Genomic DNA, 20,896 nt, shown 5'->3' with positions numbered 1-20,896 from the left:
AATCATTGTCTGTTAATTCTTTTTCTAAAAAGTATTTTAAGAGATTTATGTATTATAATATTATGTATTATAATAGATTTATTAAAAAAATTCAGACGAATTTTATTTTAAAGACCTGGCAGTGTGCTACTATCGTAGGGCCATGTGCAAGGACACGCCAGACAATGACATACCCAGGAATGTCTGATCATCAAAACACATTAATGTGAATTTCTTGTTTAATACCCAGGCACTACACAACCCACTTTCTATCTTTTTTTTTTATAAACTTGAGAGGCACTGAAGAAACTGGGGGGTGGATGTTAGGGATATCTTTAAATGAAAAAATAAATTAAAAAAAATCATTTAAAATGTATATCACAGAGCCCAGTAATGAACTGTAGGTTTTTACTAACTGTGTTTACATTGTATTTGAAAAGTTTTTATTTGTATGATTTGATGTGAAATATTATACAATTTAATGTTGTTTACACCAGTTACTAGGATTTTTAGTTTTTGCAGCAATTGTGCAGAACTAGGACATGTTTCACTTGCTTGCATTAGCTAGATACTCCGATGTTATTGTGCTGTGTTATGACTGCTATTTATATGTTTCATTTGAAGGTCACTCTGTAAGACTACTGGGTCAGAAAAAGGATAATGGAAAACGGTTGGGGGGAGCACGATTGGATTTGCCGAAGATTAGGAAAAACCCACTGATAGAAATCATTTCCATCAATACAGGGTAAGCTGCTTTCCCACTTGCTCATAAAATATTCACCATCACCTGAGAATTCAATTTATTTTTTTTTCCAGACGTCGTGTGATGCTGTTGCTTCTACTGCTTTGAGAGCAAAATGATCTAAGACCCTGAGGGTCTGCGTCTATCAATTTCTTCAAGTGCAGTTCTTTTTTTTAATTTTATTTATTTATTTTGCTCCTTTCTCCTTTGTAAGTGCATTTTTCGCCTGCTTTTTTTTGTTAATGGTTTCAAGTTTTATAAAGCTAGTAAAATTATTTTCGGGTAGAACTGAGAGCATGCATTAATCATGCTCATTTCTGTAGCTCACTGTTGTATTGTTTCATTGATGCAAAATAAGATAGGGGTTTGTCATGTATATATGTGTAGATCTTTTAAGATATTAACAAGCCTTTTTCTTAAGTAGAAAATAAGTTTAGAGTAAGAGTTTTACTGTATACTGCTCGGTTCTAATAACAATGGTCTCAGATACACTAATCTGACATCTCAAAAGTCTTCATGCAGATGAAATCTGTGTATTACTACTTGCAGTAATACCTGTTAAGCGCCAGCTTTTATGTTTTTGTTTTTTTTTTTGCGCATAAAATAAGTTTTTGCTGCCCTATTTTTGCTTTATGGAGGAAATCCCCATTTAGCACATTTGGCATTTTGTTTTGACCACTGTTTTTATTTTTCAAACTGACTCTCATTACAGTTTTCTTAGCAAATCTTCTGGTTTGATTGCCCCCACCCTTGTGGCATGCCATATTGACTGAACACCAGTCCATGCTAAATGACCTGAAAACATCAATGAAGTGGTCCTAAGTTAATAGAACTGACATCTTCATTTATCTTGTATGGAAGTGAAACTTGTTGAGGTAGTAGCTTGGTGTGCAAAGTTTGGTAAATTTTACAGTTTTCCTTTGCTTATTGGTTGTTAACATTTTTGGTAGTATTTGTATTTTTTTTTTTTTCTTTTAACTTACAAGTTGCATTTTTTTTTCTAATTTTCATTTGCTGTTCTCTCTTTGCGGCAGCATTAGAATTTCGTTTTGTTTTTCTTCCTTATTTTAGAAATCTGTGCATCATTTGACCTTTTGTGCTTTGATATTATTTTTGGGATTCTGGTTCGTATTTTAATATTTCAATTTAACAGACTACATTAAAGAAGCATTTGTTTTGTTTGCAGGTGAAAGTTAGAGGATTTTAATGGTTCCCCTCTTGCTTAAAGTGTAGGACTCATGCCTCTATGGCTTGTCAATCTCATTCCAACTTAAAACAGGAGTTTTTGAAGGCCTAAAACCATAAAATTTTTTTTTTTTTTTTTTTTTTTTTTTTTGAAAGTCCAATAAGCAGATGGGTGTGTAGTAATCCAAGCTAGATGCCAAAAAGAAATACGAACCTTAACTCCTTTAACGTAATTGTCTGACAAGTTCATTTGACTCAAAAGGATGCTTTGTTTTAATGTTATGTAAGTAGGCCCTTACCAAATGTGTGGCACATTGCTGGCTCTGGTCTTGTTAAAATATTACTTATCAACAGTTGTTAATCATGAACGTGCACAAAAATTTCAATTTGAAGCAAGTATGATTCTGACCTTTCTGTTGTAATATATTACCTTGGACTGTGACCAGGAGACTCCTGATGATGTAATCATGGTAGGATGGCAAGTGGGGAGAAGAGCTCTGTAGTGCTGTGCATAATAATGTCACAGATTGATTTGAGTGCCCATTAATATCCAAGCATTTAAGTTCATGAATATATTTCTGTACAACAGACAAGTCATAACCAGGAAACACTCTGTTTATTCAAACAGCAGCAATTTATGTACAGCCTCACTGTTGCAGCTGCTATTTTTAATGTAAATATACTAAGATTTTTTCATTCAGTACGTTATCAGAGCTGCTTTATCTAGCAGGAACTGGAGCTTATCCTGGCAATAGAAGTTGCAAGGCTGAAACTCATCTGTTGGGGACGGGGTAAGCCAGTTACAAGCAGACACACACATGATCAGTATAAATTTTCCACTTAACCTAACACAGGTTTTTGGGATGTAGGATTTACTCATGAAAACAGAGGCAGACCCAATTTAAACCTTATAGTCTGCTTATTTTTAGTATATAAAACAAAAAAGGAGCATTTGATGGAAATACATAAAAGTTATGCAAAGAATGTCCAAACCTGGCATATTCATTGACTTGACAGTTAGAACATTGATTTAGAAAATTATGTAGTGGTCCATGTAGTCAGACTGACTCTCCTTTGAGATTTTGGTGTAAAAAGTGAATGTAAGATTGTGATTCTTGGAGTTGGACCATTGGTGCATATACAACTTTTGAATAGTGTAATGCTAGTAATATTATTATTAAAAATATTTTTTCTTTTGTGTAGCAGTTCATCTTATCCCCTTTTACATAATTTTTCATCAGATGGAAAATTTTCTCCTTCATGTATTAAAAACATTTATACCTGCAGTCAAACAAAAATTCCCAAGTGTGCAATTAAAAAGTACTTTAGTCATGAATTGGGCATGGCTGGAATGTTTAATTGCTTTGGTCCAGTCAGAGTCTTTCGGGGGGAAAAAAAAAGGAAATGTGCACATCGTATTTGCAGCTAGACATTTTATTTACCCAGATGAACAAATTCATTTACTATCCTTTTCAGATGCAGTATTTGCAAACTTATATTTAAATTTTATGTGAGTTAAGCTTTAAATACACTTAGTTAGAATACCTAAAAAATAGACCTAACTGTGTGTCGCAGCTCTTCCAGTCTCTAGTAGTCAAATACTTTATTTACCCCTTGTGGCATTGTAAAGAAGAGAGGTTGTGCACGTTTATAGATGGTGCCAGAAATCTGATACGAAGAATAGTACTCCTAACATTTCCTGGCAGATGTCTTGATTTTTTTTCAACCCATGGTTGTTCATTATAGCAAAGATGCACCATGAGTCCCCTGCCTGCCTATCCACTTTTAGACATATTACTTCATCTTCAGTTTCAAATAAACTGAGAATATTTCTAAATGTACATGAGATGAAAACTTTGCTGTCTCATCTCAACAGCATGAATTGTGCTTTTAACTTAAGAGTAATTTTATCCCACCATTTCTTACTGCTTGAAGCTGCTGAAGTTCCTTAATCTTACAGTGGATGTACAGAGTTGACTGTGAAAAAGGAACTCCCATAAAACAGTAACATTTTTTTCATTGCCGTCTTAAAGCACCATCTTACTTTAGTCTTTCCTCCCCCTCACAGTCTTCATGTTTAAGTCCTTAAACTATGGTGACAGAAGATGCTTGCAGAAAATGCACCAAGTCCACAGGGTGCATGCAGGAAATAATCAGTCAAGTATGGAATGCAATTTATCACTCTGGTAACTTTTGATTTTATTCATCATCATAGTAGAGCTGCATGCCAAAGGAAAATTGAGGATCCGTATTTGATCTTGACTTGCCTGCACAGTGACCAGAGCACTAACACCCAGACAGCCGGCTTGTACTTTCAGGCAGTCTTGAGTAGGCTAATGTCTTGTGGTGCAGGGAAAAGGAGTGAAAATTGCCCATCTGCCAAGATCTGTTTAAAAATGACTATGCTACCTCAAAGCTTTTGCCTTCCTTGTGTGAAATAACCACCTTATCACTAAATTTCAGTGTATTTTGTGTTGTGACTTAATGATTCCTGTAAGGTATAAACATTCATCCCCAAATGTCTTTATCTGCTAATGCTCTTCAGTCTTACTACATTTTATAAGCAGAGCTTATTTTCTAAATGTACTGACTGACAGAAGGTCTGTGCCACTATATACAGTACCTTAGTATTTTCTGCCAAGATTTTCTTCACCTCCATTCAGCAAAGAATTTGGAACCAGGAACCAAGTGGTGAGACACCATGGTTAACTGTTGCTGACTCCCAGTAACTGGAGAGCTTTCAAATGTGATGAGTAACATTCGAACATCTGTGCCTCCATCTTGTTTTTTTTTTAATTTACAAAAATGACATAGTCAGGACACTTCCTTCAACAAGAAATTGATCTGATTATTTAAACTCAGATCAGATATAGACTATTGGAATTAAATCAGAATTCAGTACCACATATGAAGGCAGCATGAATCAGATCTCAAAAAATTAGATACCATCAGCATTTGGATATTTATACCAAAATCCAATTGGATTCAGGTCACATCAGAGGGGTAGTGTAAATGTGGTACAAGTTAAAATGTCACAGTTCATCTCTACAGCATTTGGTGGCACAGGTTTATTATGGGTAAATTTGACAGATTTGTGCATGAAATGGGCAGTTTGATGTTACAAATCTGTCCTGTTGTCATTTAGGTCCTCTGTTAGCAACCAGAGTATCTTATTTTCTTAGATGGTGCTGTGCTTCATTTCATTATTGAATATTATGTGTCTTAGGAGAGGGCATTCAAAACTTTGCAATGTTTTTTTGGGTAAAGCTTACGTTGCTGCTATTTCTCTTCTATTTCTTGCACCGTACTTGTGCCTTTTTAGAAAAAAAAAGAGGTTATTGTATCTAACTTATGTTTCACACAGACTATAATAATTTGATGAAAGCTATTAGTATGACGGAAATAAATAATCCTTTCCTCCCATGCAGACTCTCAGATTTCATTTTCTTGTATAAATATTTGCAGCTCTGCATTTTTACACATCACCCTGGTGCCTATGAATGGTGCACTGACTTAAATGTAAATTCCATCAAATTGTTGGTGCTCTTGCTCTTCACCCCAGGATGGTTATTGTCCTTAAATCAGGGTTGATTTTACAGATAATGCCAATGCACAAGGCTCCTTCGGCCTAAATGCTCAAATCTCATCAGTCCAGATTATCTTCTCATATTTATTATCTGTTGCAGGTTTACTTAAGCAGCTGTCAGAGAGCAGGAAGAGTAGCAGCTGGAATCAGTTATGTGATCAGGCCATGTTGCTAGGGCAAATAAGAGGGCCTGTTTGCACATTTATTACAGCTTAATCTCTTTGCTTGTAAACAAGTGCTCAGCTCTCCTGTCACCATCTTACCTGGACAGAAGTCTTTTATCAAGTGTAGGCCATTTCATTTTACAATGATATGGAAAGCTGTTCTCATACATTCATAAAATAGCAGGGTTCAATCCTCTGAAGTTCCTTCACATACTTTAATATAATGAATGTGTCCTCCTTTTCCATATAATTCAGTTAAACATTTGTCCACTTTTTTTGTTTCAGTCCACTGGAGCTGTTTTGGCTACTTGTGCATTCATCCATTTTTGAAGAACACTTAATGAAGAAAAGTTCATCTTACCATATCCCATGTCTCCTCTGTTAATTTAATACATTGTGTGTGCCCTTTACACAACTGAATTTTCTTTGAGAAGTAATTTAATGATTTGTTCACTAGATAGATAGATAGATAGATAGATAGATAGATAGATAGATAGATAGATAGATAGATACTTTATTAATCCCAATGGGAAATTCACACTATACCCTGGCTATGGTTTCCTACCCTGTAGTGTTCTTGATGGACTCTTTTTGATGAGCTTTGCTCATACCCCAGAGTGATATTAGCAGTCTTTTGAATTTGAATTTCTTGCCTCTTTTGCCATTGACCAACATATTATAAACTTGAAGTTTGTGTTTCTGAGCACAAAGTCTTTCAACTTGACATTCACACCAACATTCATTTAGACACTGTACCTTCTGAAATGGCAAATTGCACCATTGCCTGTCAGATGACTCCCACAATCATCTCACTTCAAAAGTCTCTGAAGTCTAATCTTCTAGTCATATTAGACAGATGTATTGGCAACATAACCTTCCAACATTTTCATACTACACTATGAGCATTTTTTACACATTTTGGGATGTGAATTACCTTATCAACTAAAGAACAGTGGCATGGAAGTACATGCTTTCAGTATTCTTTAAATCCTTTATGTAATTGAGTGGTATGCTGTTTTTTCCCTTTAGTTTTTATTAACAGCAATAATTTTAAATTGGGCTTTGTTGAAGCGTTATAAAGGTAAAGTTAGATCCATTAGTATTTAGACAGTGACACAATTTTCATAATTGTGTCTCTTTAAGCCACCACAATGAATATGAAATGAAGCAATCAATATGTTATAGAAGTGTAGACTTTCAGCCTTAATTCAAGAGTTTAACAGCAATGTATTAGCTGTTTAGGAATGACAGGCATTTTTTATACATACCCCCTACTCCTCCTCTTTTAGGGGCTCAAAAGTAAATGGACAAACTAACAATCATAAATACAATGATCATTTTTAATACTTGGCTAAAAATCCTTTGTAGTCAATGACTGGCTGAAGTGTGGAACCCACAAACATCAGTAAATGTTCGGTTTACTCCCTCGTGGTGTTTTGACAGGCCTTTACTGCAGTTGTCTTCAGTTGCTGCTCATTCACTGGTCTTCCTCTCTTCAGTTTTGCCTTCATCAAATGAATGCATTTTCATTTGGGTTGAGGTCAGATAACTGACTTGGCCTTTGAGGAATATTCCAGTTCTTTGCCCTGGAAAGTACCTGGGTTGCTTTTCGCACTGCATCCATTTCTGTGGTTGAGCACTGTCCTATTGATTTTGCAGCATTTGGCTAAATCTGAGTATATAGTCTATACACTTATAAATTATTTCTGTTGCTTCTGTCAGTAGCCATATCCTTAACACTGGCTTCTCAGTTCCATTTACAGCCATACATGCCCATGCTATAACACTGCCTTCACCATGTTTCACAGATCATATGGTATACTTTGGATCATAAGCTGTTCCTTTCTCCATACTCTTCTCATCACTCTGGTACATGTTGATCTTCGTTTTATATGTCCAAAGAATCTTGTTCCAGAGCTGGGCAGGCTTTTTTAGATGTTTTCTGACAAAGTTTTATCTGGCCTTCCTATTCTTGGGGCTTACCAGTGGAGTTCACCTTGTGGTTAACCCTCTGTATTTACTTCCATAAAAATGTCTCTTGATTGTAGACTTTGACAGTGATACAGTATGTCTGCCTCCTGAAGAGTGTTCTTGCTAAATGTGAATAGGTTACTAAGAAATCATCTAGGACAGCAGTCTTCTGTAGTTACCCAGGCATTTTGGTGTTGCTGAGCTCACCATTGTGTTCCTTCTTTTTAAAATATACCAATTTGTTGATTTGGCTACTACTAATGTGTCTTCTGTCCTTCTCCCTCTGATGTGTTTGTTTTGCTTTCTTAGTCTTATAATGGCCTGTTTTAGTTGCATTGACAGCTCTTTGGACCTCCATATTCATAATTATTAACAAAACTGAAATGAAAAACTAAACAAAACTATTAAAGTAGCTGGAAAGACTAATTGAAATAAAATAATAATCTACTAAAATAATTTTAGTTTTCGTTTTTGAATGAATATTCTTGCTGTTAGTTTTAACCCTTATAACTTTTAACTCTATAACTGAAAGTCATCCACCATGAGCCGCCCGCATTTACTCATCCAGTGACCCTGTAGTTATGATATAGCGGGTTGGATAATGGATGGATAGATGAACGGCGGCTGGTGAAAGAGGGCGGCAGTTCACACAGCATTTGCAGTGACAGAGCGAGCTGAATACGCACTTAAAGCATGTGGATTAGAAAGTGATTTATGTACCGCCTTTATTTGCACTTGTTGTATATCAAGATGTAATTCAAACGCCTGAAACTGGAATATGGTGGAAACAAAAACTTTACCGTACGGACAGAAAAATCACGAGTGAGTAACGTTTCAGTTTATTTCTCAGGTGCCTGCTTTTTGTTGACAGTAATTCACTGTATAGAGAAAGTATAAACATGAAAAAAATTCGACCTGAAGATTTTGATGAATCTTGATGTTTTAGACCTTCCCAAGTCTGAAAATACCGTTTTTTTGGAATTGTCTGTGTGTGCGTGCGTAAACACGGTAACTCAAAAACTCAACTAGATAGATGGATGAAATTTGGCATGTGGTTGTTACACCAAAATTGTAGATCTCTGTTAACTTTTGGGCCAAATCCATCAACCAGAAGTGGTACATTACCTGAACATACTTGATTTTTTTTTTTATGCAGCTGTAGAGTCCGATTTAATCAACTTTAATAATCATTTGATCAATATTATTAATTTGATTTGTTGTTGAAGGTTCTTTAATTTACATAATATAATCATTGCCTTGCAGTTTACTCCTCAGATATCCATCCCCATATCTGAGTACACGAGAAAGTCGAGGGGAGACCACTCCCGATTTTTGAAAATAAAGCGGCACTTATCGAGAGACTGAGTAGGTCGTCATACAAGATCAACATATTGTTGCTAACCAATCACTTTTGCCTTAAAAATGTAATTTTTCCCGGGTCCTCCCTGCATGGAGTTTGCATGTTCTCCCTGTGTCTGCATGGGTTTCCTCCGGGTGCTCTGGTTTCCTCCCACAGTCCAAAAACATGCAGGTTAGATGCATTGGCGATCCTAAATTGTCCCTAGTGTGTGCTTGGCGTGTGGGTGTGTGTGTGCGCGTGGCCTGTGGTGGGCTGGTGCCCTGTCCGGGGTTTGTTTCCTGCCTTGTGCCCTGTGTTGGCTGGGATTGGCTCCAGTAGACCCCCGTGACCCTGTAGTTAGGATATAGCGGGTTGAATGATGGATGGATAAAATTGTGTAAAATTGTTCATATTCAGTATCTGGTTTTGATTATGCTTGTTATTATCAGACAAAAACAAACCAAATAGTAAAGTGTGTCGTGTAGTGTAGTAAGCTTCCACTAACATTAAACTCATATCCAAACTCATTAAGTGTACAGTTCTGTCTCATTGTGACACAAAAACTAAACTCCATAGTAACTCTTTAACCATACTATAATTGCTAAAACTAAAAATGAAACTAATATATATTGTGAGACTTGCCCGGACAACATCAGACAGACACCGCATCTTTATAAAACTTTTCTTTATTTTTTGCTCTCCAACCAACACAACACAGTCCCGCACAACACACTGTGCTCCTTGCCCAAATTACCTTCCTCCCGGGCCTTTCTCTCACTGTCCCTGGGCTGCCTTTCCTCTCCACGGGAGCTTCGTCCTGCTCCCACTCCAGACTCCAGCTCACTGATTGAAGGGAGGCGGCCCCTTTTATTCTTACCCAGATGAGCTCCAGGTGTTCTGCCTGACGACACTTCCTGGTGTGGCGGAAGTGTCAGGAGAGCACCCGGAAGCACTCCGGGTGTCCCTGGAAGGATCGTCGTCCAGGAGTGTGGTGGAAGTAAATTTGTCCCGGGCTCCATGAGGCTCAGGGTGCCCCCTGGTGGTGGGCACGGGCCCCAATGGGCTTGAGCCTCCCTGCTCCCCTTCTGTGGCCATCTTCCAACCCAGGGCGGTTGCCCCCTCGTGGCCCAGAGGACAAATGCGCCACCTCTCGGCCCTTCCAGGTGTCCCGGCCGGGTCTGACCCCCAGCCTCCTACGACTAATATATATGTAATATATATAATATATATATAATAAATTATAAAACAGAAATGTCATTGTAAAATAAAAACTAAACAAAAACTAAAAATGCACGATGAAGGAAAACTAAAATTAAACTGAATTTCCAAGTAAGGTCAGAAAAAATATAGAAATAAAAACTAATATAAAAAGACGAAACTATAATAACCTTGCCTGCGTCTACTATAACCTCAGCTTTCTATTCTTGGCTGACAAGAGTGGGTCTTCTGCTGCTGTTGTAGCTTGTCCTCTTAAGGTTTGACGGGTTATGCTTCTGAGATGCTTTACTCCTCACCACCATTGTACAAATTGTTACCCAAGCTGCCGTTAAGCTTTCTGGCTCCTCGATCCATCTAACTATTTTCCTCTTACCCCAAGGCATTTTCATCCACAGAACTGATGCTCAGTGCATGCTTTTTTTATTTTACCACACTATTTTGAATAAACTCTCGATACTTTAGTGCATGAAAATCCCACTACATCAACAGTTACAGAAATATTCAAACCAGCCTGTCTGACACCAACCATCATGACATTGTTGAAATCACTGAGATCACATTTTTTTCCCATTCCAATGTTTGATCACAACATTACTTGAAGCTGCGGACCTGTATCTGCATGATTTTATGCATTATGCTGCTTTCACATGTTAGGCTGATTAGATAATTGCATGGATAAGCAGGTATACAGGTGTTCCTAATATTTCCTCAGTAAATACAGCTTCAGCTGCAATATTTTTTTGGTATAAATCTAAAATAACAATTTTTATCAATATTCAAATGTTTAAGGACCTAACAATATGTTGCTTTTTATCAGAAATCTAAAATGATCAATTTACAGAAATACACTCTACCATCAAGGAGCTATTTTGAGTTATAGAATAATAATTATGAATCATTTTACATAAATTGCATATTTATAAAACAGAATGGATATGCATTCAGTTTATAGGTATTGTTTGTTCATTAGTTGGCTTTTGACATATACATCCAGATGGTACACAGAAAAACACCAACTATTTGAACAGCACTCTAAATGTTTTGTAAGTCAGTCATGATTTCACAGCATATGCACCTGCTGGTCAGTACAGCATAGGGTTCAGACCAGGGCAAAATAAAAGCCTGTTTACCACTATGAGCATAATGAAATAGACAGGTTACAGTTGTAAAAGATTATTTGTCACGTACATACTTAAAAGTAAATAACTGACTAAGCCATTTGCATCCTTGTAGCCTTCATGGCATTTCCTTAACTAAGACTAAGAACCATGAAGTCAAAGAAAAGATTGTATGGCTGTACCTTTTAAAATTCAGATTTATTGTTGGTGTGTAAAAGTTGCTGTCATGCCTATGACAATAGTACAATACTATTAACAAGTTAGGGGTCCAGTGTTTGTAATTTTAGTTTCTTTCATTAAATTTAATTTCTTCATTATGTAAAGCACTTTGAGCTACTTTTTGTATGAAAATGTGCTATATAAATAAATGTTGTTGTTGTTGTTGTTGTAGTGCTGACTTGCTTCATCATTATGTAAGACAATTTTCCTCCTAGAATTTATGGTACACCTTATCCATTAATTTAGCAAATCACTCCAGAGTTTTAAGTAAAACAGCCTCTCACCATTAATGTTACCACCCTCTTCCAGCTAGTGTAGATCAACTGTAGCCCATATACTAAGATAGGAGGAAGGATCAGGCCCGATGGTGTCCTGGTTTACTTATCAAACAGTGCTACAAAGCAGAACACAGTCTTCTCTGACTTTGCAGTGACTTCACTTTTCCAATATTGGTTCTGCTTTCAGGTTCTTAGTTTTTCTGCCATGCTTATGACTCTGTCACTGTAAACTGAATTCCTGTGTGTTTGTCTCTCTCCCAACTGGTTTTACATTAAGTGATTTTAACTAGTGCACATGATGCTTAATAAATGCTTGGCCTTCCAAAAAACATCCAGACTATCCCTGTGTGTTTTCACAAAAAGCCTGGTTATTTTTCAGGATTTGCTTGGACTTAACACTGCATTAGTACATGCTGTGTAATATTTCTGTGAAATGGACAGATGGCCAAGGCAACTTCTTAGGCACCCTTTGTTTTCTGTAGGCTGCCCAAAGCAAATCCTGATTACCACTAATTTTCCACCGGCTAGTTGCTGCATTAGTAAACACAGGTTTATGCTTTTCATTTTTGTTTGGTTGTGTGTGTTGCTGGGGTTTAAAGAATTTCATGCAGTTACAGAACATTTGCTTACGTTATGTTTACATGCTGGGTTATCCAATAACAAAGCGATGCTGGGAGGTTGGCTGGGGTTTTCTTTAAGGAATTATTAACCTTCTGCTTTTTTTAATTCAATATATTAATGTTGTTTCTGTGCCCTTCAAACCTTTTAAACGATTCTTTTTTTTTTTTTTTTTTTTTTATTAATATGATTCATTTTTTTAAGTGAACTTTTCAAATCACTCAATCTACATTCACTTTATGTAGTGTCTGTAATATTGAAAAGTATCTTATACTGTATTGTGTTACTTTACTGGACTTGGTAATGCTTGGTTCACGGTGAATAATGTTAGGTATTTTATATTTAATCTACTCTCTCTCTCTGTATATATATCTATATATCTTTATCTATATAAAATCCTAAGCCTAAAAGTGCAACTGTGATGTTTTTATGTCAAGATTTTTGTCACGCTTTAAATCAGGCTTAATTTAAAACCTACATATATATGTTTGGTATCATTCTTTTCAGAATTTTTTGAGCTTTAATGTGATGTTGTTAGATTTTCAGATTCTTATTCCGTTTTTAAATTATAAACTAAAAAATATCAAGAACTCACGTCTCGCGAGATGGGACTTTGTGCCAAAAGATTTAACCATGCCCGGGGCCGGAAATAAAACACAAAGAGTCGGACAGATTCTGTACAGGCTTTTAAATGTTTGAAGTGCTGTGCGAGATGCAGATCACGCGGCACGGCAGCAGCAGCATGCCAGCAGCTAATTGAGCAAAGAGAAGATAAAAAAAGCTGTATTTGTTTCCCATTGTATCACCATTTAAGAGGGCGTTTCGGAGGAGTGAAAGCCTCTTTACACTGCACCACGGCGTGTGGTTCGTTTATTTGACAGCCTTCGCTTCTGACGCTGATGTCCGTGGTTCGATCCCTGAAAGGGGTGCAGTGAAGTGTGTACACCTGATGAGCCCAAATAAGAGTGAAACACATGTTGCGTACTCTTTGCATTATTTGACAATAATCTGTGTAACATTCTATGATTTGCTTCTCACAACTGAGAGGGCCTCGTGGTAGATGTTTGCAGACTGGCAGACCAACCACATGTGTTCCTGATAGGTAACCACCCATACAATCAGATCGAGATTCAGACTACGAATTCTATGAATATAAATATACAAATATATAATGGATTAGCAGTTGTAAGAAAACGTGATCACCACAGAAAAGAGTTTGGGGTCCACCCCTTATATTGTAGTGCAGGGAAAAGGAAAAACATTTAAGACAAGCAAAAAAAAAAAAAAAAAAACCAGTAGTCTCTTCAGACTGAGCCTAAGCAGAATGAGTTTTGACTGCTTGACCTGTGGCTGTTGACTGGTTTTATAGTGGGAGGACAGACAGGGCATACTTAGAGGACAAGAAGTGATGTCAGGAATGGAGGCAGAAGTGGTGCAGTCAGGTGGTTTTACCATCTGCAGATCTGTGGGAGAGAAGAGGTATTAGTGCTCACCACCAACCCTCTGTCCGGCTTGTCAACATCCCTCTTTGACGCAGTATATTACTAAACCATGAAACCTTTATATACATAAATACACAAGTTAAACACAGCAAAACAAAAAGATCTCCGTATTCCCTTTGGCGTCAAATAAAGTTCTATGTATAATTGAACTTAAACATTTCATGATAAGTTAAATTTCAATTAACATTGTAACTTACATTTAATGACAAAGAAGTGCAAAACAAAAACTCTGTTTAACAATGTACCTGGGCTAAGTAAACCTTCAAAGTATCCCTAAGTCAAAGTCAGTTTTCATGATTTTGGCCAACTGCTTGCATTCCTCATCATGGAGCATTCTATTCTACAATATCATAAGTACATAACAGTCTATTAAGAAACAGATTGAATCCTTTTATATTCCCAGTCTCTAATGTTGCTTTCTACTGATAGGAGAAATGGCTTGACAGTATAGCAGAGGTACCAAAGTAGGGTAATGACCAGGGAATGACAATAAGGTTATGAGTAAAAGTGGTTTAAATTTGTTTTTCATACTGCTCAGCCATATGAGAGCTCCTGGGAGTAGGTGAGTTGGTTTTGACATGTACTTAGGATACTGTCTGTGCACTTGCTACAGGAGGCGTAGCTCACTGGTTAGACAGTCTTTTCCCTAGCTGCTTGAAGTTGCTTATGAATTCCCAATAAAAAAGGGGAGGGACTCGTCTATTCAACTTGGTGGGTTCATTTTGCCAATGTCTGAAAATTATTAAGCTTGAAGCATTTTACGCTGAATGTACAGCAGCTCTTCATTTCAAATAGAGGTTTTAATGGTCAACAGAGCCATTTCATACATAATATGCAGTATAGAATTTCAACACCTGTACATAATTTGTAGAAGGAGAATATAGGCATGTGAACTGAGTAACACATTTATCTAGTGGAGAGACTAAAGCTTGGCTCTCTGTTCCACTAAACCACTAGGCCATGCTCTACACATTGTGTAAATGAAAGATATGGGATGCATGTAGATTGTGCAAATAAGTAGCAAAATGAAAAGACTTTCCGGGAATAGAGTCTTGAGGATTAATTTACAATAAATTAATATCTGCTGAAATCAGTTTTTAATATAATTAGAAACACTGACTGATTTAGTTGGATTTTTGATTTAATCCAGCACACAATGCTGTTTTGATCTGCTTTTTAGTTAAACAGACAAATACAGTAGGTGTTGAAACTATTTGTTTATTAGTCCTTAATTGATTTTTTTTGTCCTAAAAACAGTTGATATTCTAAGCTTTTTCTGTTCAGTCAGTCTTGTTTTATGTAGTGCCTTTTACGTTAGTCAGTTGTTTTTTTGGTTGTGTGTTAATGTTGTGATACAAGCACTCCTATAGTTTTTCAGTCCGACTTTCCTCATACCACCTGCCTTTGAAATCTGCTGTCTGACCGAACACTTTTAACAGAATGCCCATTGATAGCTGGTGACATGCATTTGACTGCTACATCCAGTCAGACACCAGTTGTTGTTACTGGCAGAAGCCATCATTCCAGATGGTCGTCCCTGTTTTTGTATGTATTTCAATTAACTGCAAAGTATATGAACGCATTCAGCTTCTTAGGAGATCAGTGCCTTAACACTGTTTACTTCAGGCTTTATGTATTGACGATGCCTCAGTTCTGTCAGATTGTTGGTTTGGACGAGAGCAGGCAACGTATTTGTTTTGGAATTTGTGTTTTTTTTTTTTTTTTAATATGAAAACAGGAAAACAAAATTAATCCATCTGCTTTTTGACATTCTAAACTCCTGCTGACATTTGGGTTATTTTAACACATAAAAATAATGTCTGTAGAGTGGGTTTATCTTGTTGTGAGGCCCTGATTGGCTGAAGTTGTTTAACACTAGAATTACCAGAGCCTACGAGAAAACTCGTAAATCCAGCCCACCTTAAATCCGTTCGCACCTCTCCGTCAGTGTCTTTTGTCCTGTAAATGTGCCAGTTAAGACAAGCAGCAAGCAGCCTGCTATTCCACCCCACCCCCCCCCCCCACTGTCGCAGAACGTGCACAATGTTCTCCCAGCTCATGCCTTGATTGATTATCTGGGAGTGAAGTGCTGGAGTTTTAGAGTGGAAATAATAGTTATTTGGAACACATGCATTTCATGTGTGTTCCATTTCTACAGTAATCTGTATAAACATATTGTTAAAACAAACTTTTGCATATTTTAGTAATAAATGTTACAAATTGTAGGCATAAACTATAGAATGTGTGAAGTCTGAAGTCCAAAAATCAAATAAACACTTTCACAAAAGGTTCAAGGACGATACAACAGTTTCTGAGGCGTAGTGGGAAGATTTGCTGACTTGTAATCAAGAGTCCCCAGTTCGATCCTGACTGCCTCCTATATTTGCTGTTTTCAGTAGTGAGCTGCTCTTATTGTTAATATTATACAGTAATATTGGTGGTGTTGTCTTTAACTCTTCCCAGTGAAGTGCAGTCGTGATGGCAGGGTATTCATGTGCCCCAAAGGCTATCAATTCTAATGGATTGGGGAGCTGATTAAATAGAAACGAGATGGGATGAACATAACATTCAGCATAGAGTAATGGAGTGAGCTTTTGAACAAGCCATCCAACAAGCTAGATTGTAACTTGTTTTTCCAATGAAACGTGCATTTTTCTTCAGTCCTATTGCTTATTGTCTAAGTGAATCTTTTAGAATTTTTTGAGGCTAACCCAGTGGATCCTGTTTAACAGAGTAGGTTTTAATATGCCTTATGAATGATGACTGCACAGTAAGTTTATGTGAGAAATTTGCAGAAAAGATATGTCATTTTTATCAGTCATAAAAATTAATGCAGGTTTTGTCTGGTCAAAATCTCCTTGCTGCTTTTGCATGTTTTCAGAAATTCAAAAAAATATACTTTAAAGGAGAAACCTGGATCTAGATCACCCACCTAGATCTACTATTGCCATTGACAATATTGCCTGAACTGTTCGTAAATTGAACTGCTTGCCCTAAATAAGACTGGACTCCTCAGCCTTCAAAAATCATACAAATGACTTGACAAGTGTCATTTATATTTACAAATATACTAATGATGACGGAATAATACAGATGGAGAAACCCAGGTTCTATTAATTGGTAATATGTACTATATTAACAAATAAGTGTACTTGAATATTGGTTATTTAATCTTTTTTGGAGTCTGTCCTCATTTTTCCCAGTCAACAGACAGCTCATCTTGTATCTCATCCTTTGTTATCCTTGTGATTATTTGGTCTCTCGCCTCCATCAATAAAGGATCCTTTTCTCTTTTCTATGGCTAAAGTCACTATTAGGAAAGCTAAATACAGTAGTCACAGTTGTGTCTGCTACATGTTCACACTGGAACTTTCCCTTTTGCACACTCCAAGAGGATAGTTTTGACAGACAAGAGAAAACCATTTGTAAGAACTTGGGAAATAACATTTATTTAGTTTTGCTTTTTATTTTCCTTTCGTATTTGGTTTTATCACAATTAGTGCCCTTTGTTTTCTAGGACAACACTTGCTGGGTCATGTATTCTGTGACGTAATGGCTTTCACGTGTTTAAGATCAGTTGTGTGTCAATTGGGGTTCAAACTTTGTTAAAATAAAGATGTAGAGAGAGAGAAAATTGTACTCTGAGGAAACTTTCCTAAAAAAATGTTTTTGGCTGTTAAAAGCATTAGAGTTGTCAAATTAAGCCCTGTTTGGATTTGATAAGCTTTCAGGACATATGTCTGTAAAGTCACTGTTACCACACAATGTTGGAAATTTTACATGGATTCACATGTCTGGAAAAATTACAAAGAGAGGTGCATCATCAATAGTTTTGTAATTTTGTGCATTAATGCTATATAACTGGTGCTACTTCACAAAACAAAAAAAAAGTAAAATATTAGTAGCTAGTGAACTATCTAGTTAAAGGATCACCCACATTTTTTTTTTTTAAAGTTCCTTAACCACATCTACAGCATTGGCCACTATTGTCTTCTATTATAGATATTTTTTCTCCATTCTGCATGAAAACAAGAGATTAAAACATTTTCACGGCCATCACTGTAAACTACATGGGGTAAAAAACATAAGAAAAAATATCATTGTTAGATGGAGTATTCCTTTAATGGTAGTAGCCATGGCTTACAAACTGGATGACATTAGTGTTAACGTCTAGCTTGCCAACTGTGAACTTCCTTTAAAGTAGTGCAGTGTGTATGCATGTGTATGTATTACTGGCTAGTGGTATAAACTGGATTGATGTGAGTTAAAGGTAGTCCGGTCAAGTCTGTAACTGACTCAGTTTTTTTTTTCCGAGAAATCTTTGAAATCCCAGGCAAAATGACACCTTTTATTGGCTGACTAAAAAGATTACAATATGCAAGCTTTTGAGGCAACTCAGGTTAAATCTCACCTGAAGAAGAGGCCTAAGTTGCCTCAACAGCTTTCATATTGTAATCTTTTTAGTTAGCCAATAAAAGGTGTCATTTTGCTTGACTTCTCACTACATTCATAATGGTTAACATGGTACAACACTCTAGTACTACTGAAATCCCAAGGGAAGTGCTGATTTCAGAGGAAATGATAGAAGTTTTGTGACATGTTGATTTTCATAGAACTCGTTTAACCTGAGTTATTTACTGCCTTTTTTATACACAGTAGAATGCAAAAAGCTCAGTAAGCTTTACTGAGACATTAACATTCAGTCAGTAAAAAGTTACTGACATGAGAAATCTGAACTGGACTAAAATTACAGGGGTCTTCTAGTAATGCTTACTTTACCCCACCTCCTGGTGTAAAACTAATCCTGTCCGAATAGGGCTTTAGCCAGTGTATATTCAAATGTAAGTTAGTATTTCTGGGTGCTATGAGGATGTTTGTATTGCATGTGGTGTTTTATATATTTTATTAGTATTTTTACATTTTTGTTCGTGCTGTATCTGTAAAGTCTGAAGAGCTTATGAGGATTCCTTAAAAGACACACATGAAAACTGCAGCTTTTGAATGAATACAGTAGTTGAAAACACCACCCTTCACAGAAACTGGATTCACTGTAAGTACAAAGTAATCAAAGAGAAAGCAGAGTCAGGAACACTGTTCTTTATACCTGAAATGCACTTTAGACACCCACTTGTTATTAGTTAAACACGAATGCAATGATTATTCACTTTTTCCCTTCCCCAGCTATGATTTGAGTCCAGAAGATAAAGTGAATCTTTAATTGATCTAAAAATGACACAACTGAATGTAATGAATGTTGCATTGTAGGGATTTTAAGTACAGTGTTTCCTTCTCATCATTTATTTAAGCAGCTTACAAAAATGTGTAAAATTAATTTGATTGTTTATTGGGAAACCAAAGAATACAGAACAAAATATTAAAAGTAAAGAACAAGATGCATAAACCATAGTTTTCTGGTTGGATAAAAAAGAAAACCCAAAATACTATTTCAGTGCTGCTACCAACTGATAAAGAAATAACATTTGTACTAAACTAAGCTGGCTGTCTCTTTTTTCTCCTTTACAGTAGATGCAACAATGTCATACAAGTCGCCATTATTTTGTTTTTAATGTCACATTATTTCAGGGATTTTGTGTCATATCCACAGATAACTAGATTGCAGGTTGGCGGAGTATTGTTGATGTTGAAAGGGCCCTTTAAAGCTCTTTAAAAAGGACAACAACAAAACAAAATCTGAAATATTTTGGTTATTTCACATTGTCTTTAATGAAAAGAGGAAGCCAGCTTTTTGTTTGCTGTGATGGATGTTTAATGTTTGTAGCATAAAACAACAGAAATTCAGATGCCTCAGGTTAAAGAGTCACTTTCAGGGTACAAGAGAATTGTTTAAAATCTGCTATTACTACAGCAGTAGATTCAGGAGCATAGTAGCAGGGAAGACAGTTTCTGTCCCAAAATGAGTTGTAAAGGAGGCAGCCCTCTGTTTTTTACTGATGATGATACAACTAACTATTCAAAAATATGAATAGGCTGCTCTTTGAAATGATGTGTACAAACAGATCTATAAAAACCGTGATATTGCATAGTAGTAGTTCTGAAGTAATTTGATGCCTAAATTAATTCCAGTGTTTTTTTCTTAGATAAATATCTTTGATAAATTATTTATATTTTAACAATAAACTGTGACAAGACTTAAGGGTGATTTATACTTCTGCATCGAAACCTAAGAACATAACTATGCCATTGAAAGCAATTTATACTTCTCCATCGCGTCATGCCTGAATGCTAGTTGGTGGTGCTTGTAGCATGCAAGAAAAGTGAATGATCCTGTCCTCCAGGTTCACTGCTCCTCTGTCAATACATTGTCTTCTATGGGTGAACGTATTTGTCCCTCACATTTTCCAGTTTTTCATACATACACCCAACTTCCAAACTGCAGGATGAATGGAAACAAATTTCAAGAAAAGCATAGTTACCAAACTGGTGAATTAAATACCTTTGCATGTTACTTTAAATAATAGCATCTTCAGTTAATTGTATAAGTCATTGAGATAAAAATCATTAAAATGTTCTGTATACACTATAAACCACTATGATCATATCATAAAATCTGATTTTATATCAAGTCTTTCTTGCACTAGTGTGTTCTTTTGCCTGTAAACCTTGATGTCGTCTATGATTAAATCTTTTCATTAGGAAGATAAACACCACTTATTGTGTTTGTAGAGCCACATTAATTGGAGAACTTAACAAAAGAGAAGCTTTTAATGAGAACTTGTGTTTTAATCCTACCTCATCAAGTCCTTATCACTAAATGTATTAAAAAAATACTGAGATTTGAAAATTGCCAATATGTGCCTTTATAATACACTACTACTTGTTGCATGTGTGTATATTTCTCCATGCAAAGAAATATTTTCTAACATTTGCTTATGTAGACATGGGCAAATTTGTTTGTACTCTTTTCATGAAAAATAAAGAACCCATAATTGTTTCTGAAATAATTTGAAACTGACAAA

The 20,896-nt window shown here is 36.2% G+C and overlaps 1 protein-coding gene across 3 annotated transcripts in view; it reads left to right on the top strand.

The window, feature by feature from the left end:
- The window catches only part of cdkal1 (CDK5 regulatory subunit associated protein 1-like 1), an 848,634-nt gene that overhangs the window by 232,450 nt on the left and 595,288 nt on the right, over window positions 1-20,896 (top strand). For all 3 annotated transcript variants that reach the window (XM_028817287.2, XM_028817286.2, XM_028817284.2), the window contains exon 7: window positions 604-724. In XM_028817287.2, coding sequence (XP_028673120.2) covers window positions 604-724 — 121 coding nt within the window. The remainder of the gene's footprint in view (window positions 1-603; window positions 725-20,896) is intronic.

Source organism: Erpetoichthys calabaricus, chromosome 13 (genome assembly GCF_900747795.2).
Source record: "Erpetoichthys calabaricus chromosome 13, fErpCal1.3, whole genome shotgun sequence".
Taxonomy (NCBI): Eukaryota; Metazoa; Chordata; class Cladistia; order Polypteriformes; family Polypteridae; genus Erpetoichthys; species Erpetoichthys calabaricus.
This window is presented reverse-complemented; position numbering and strand designations above follow the sequence as displayed.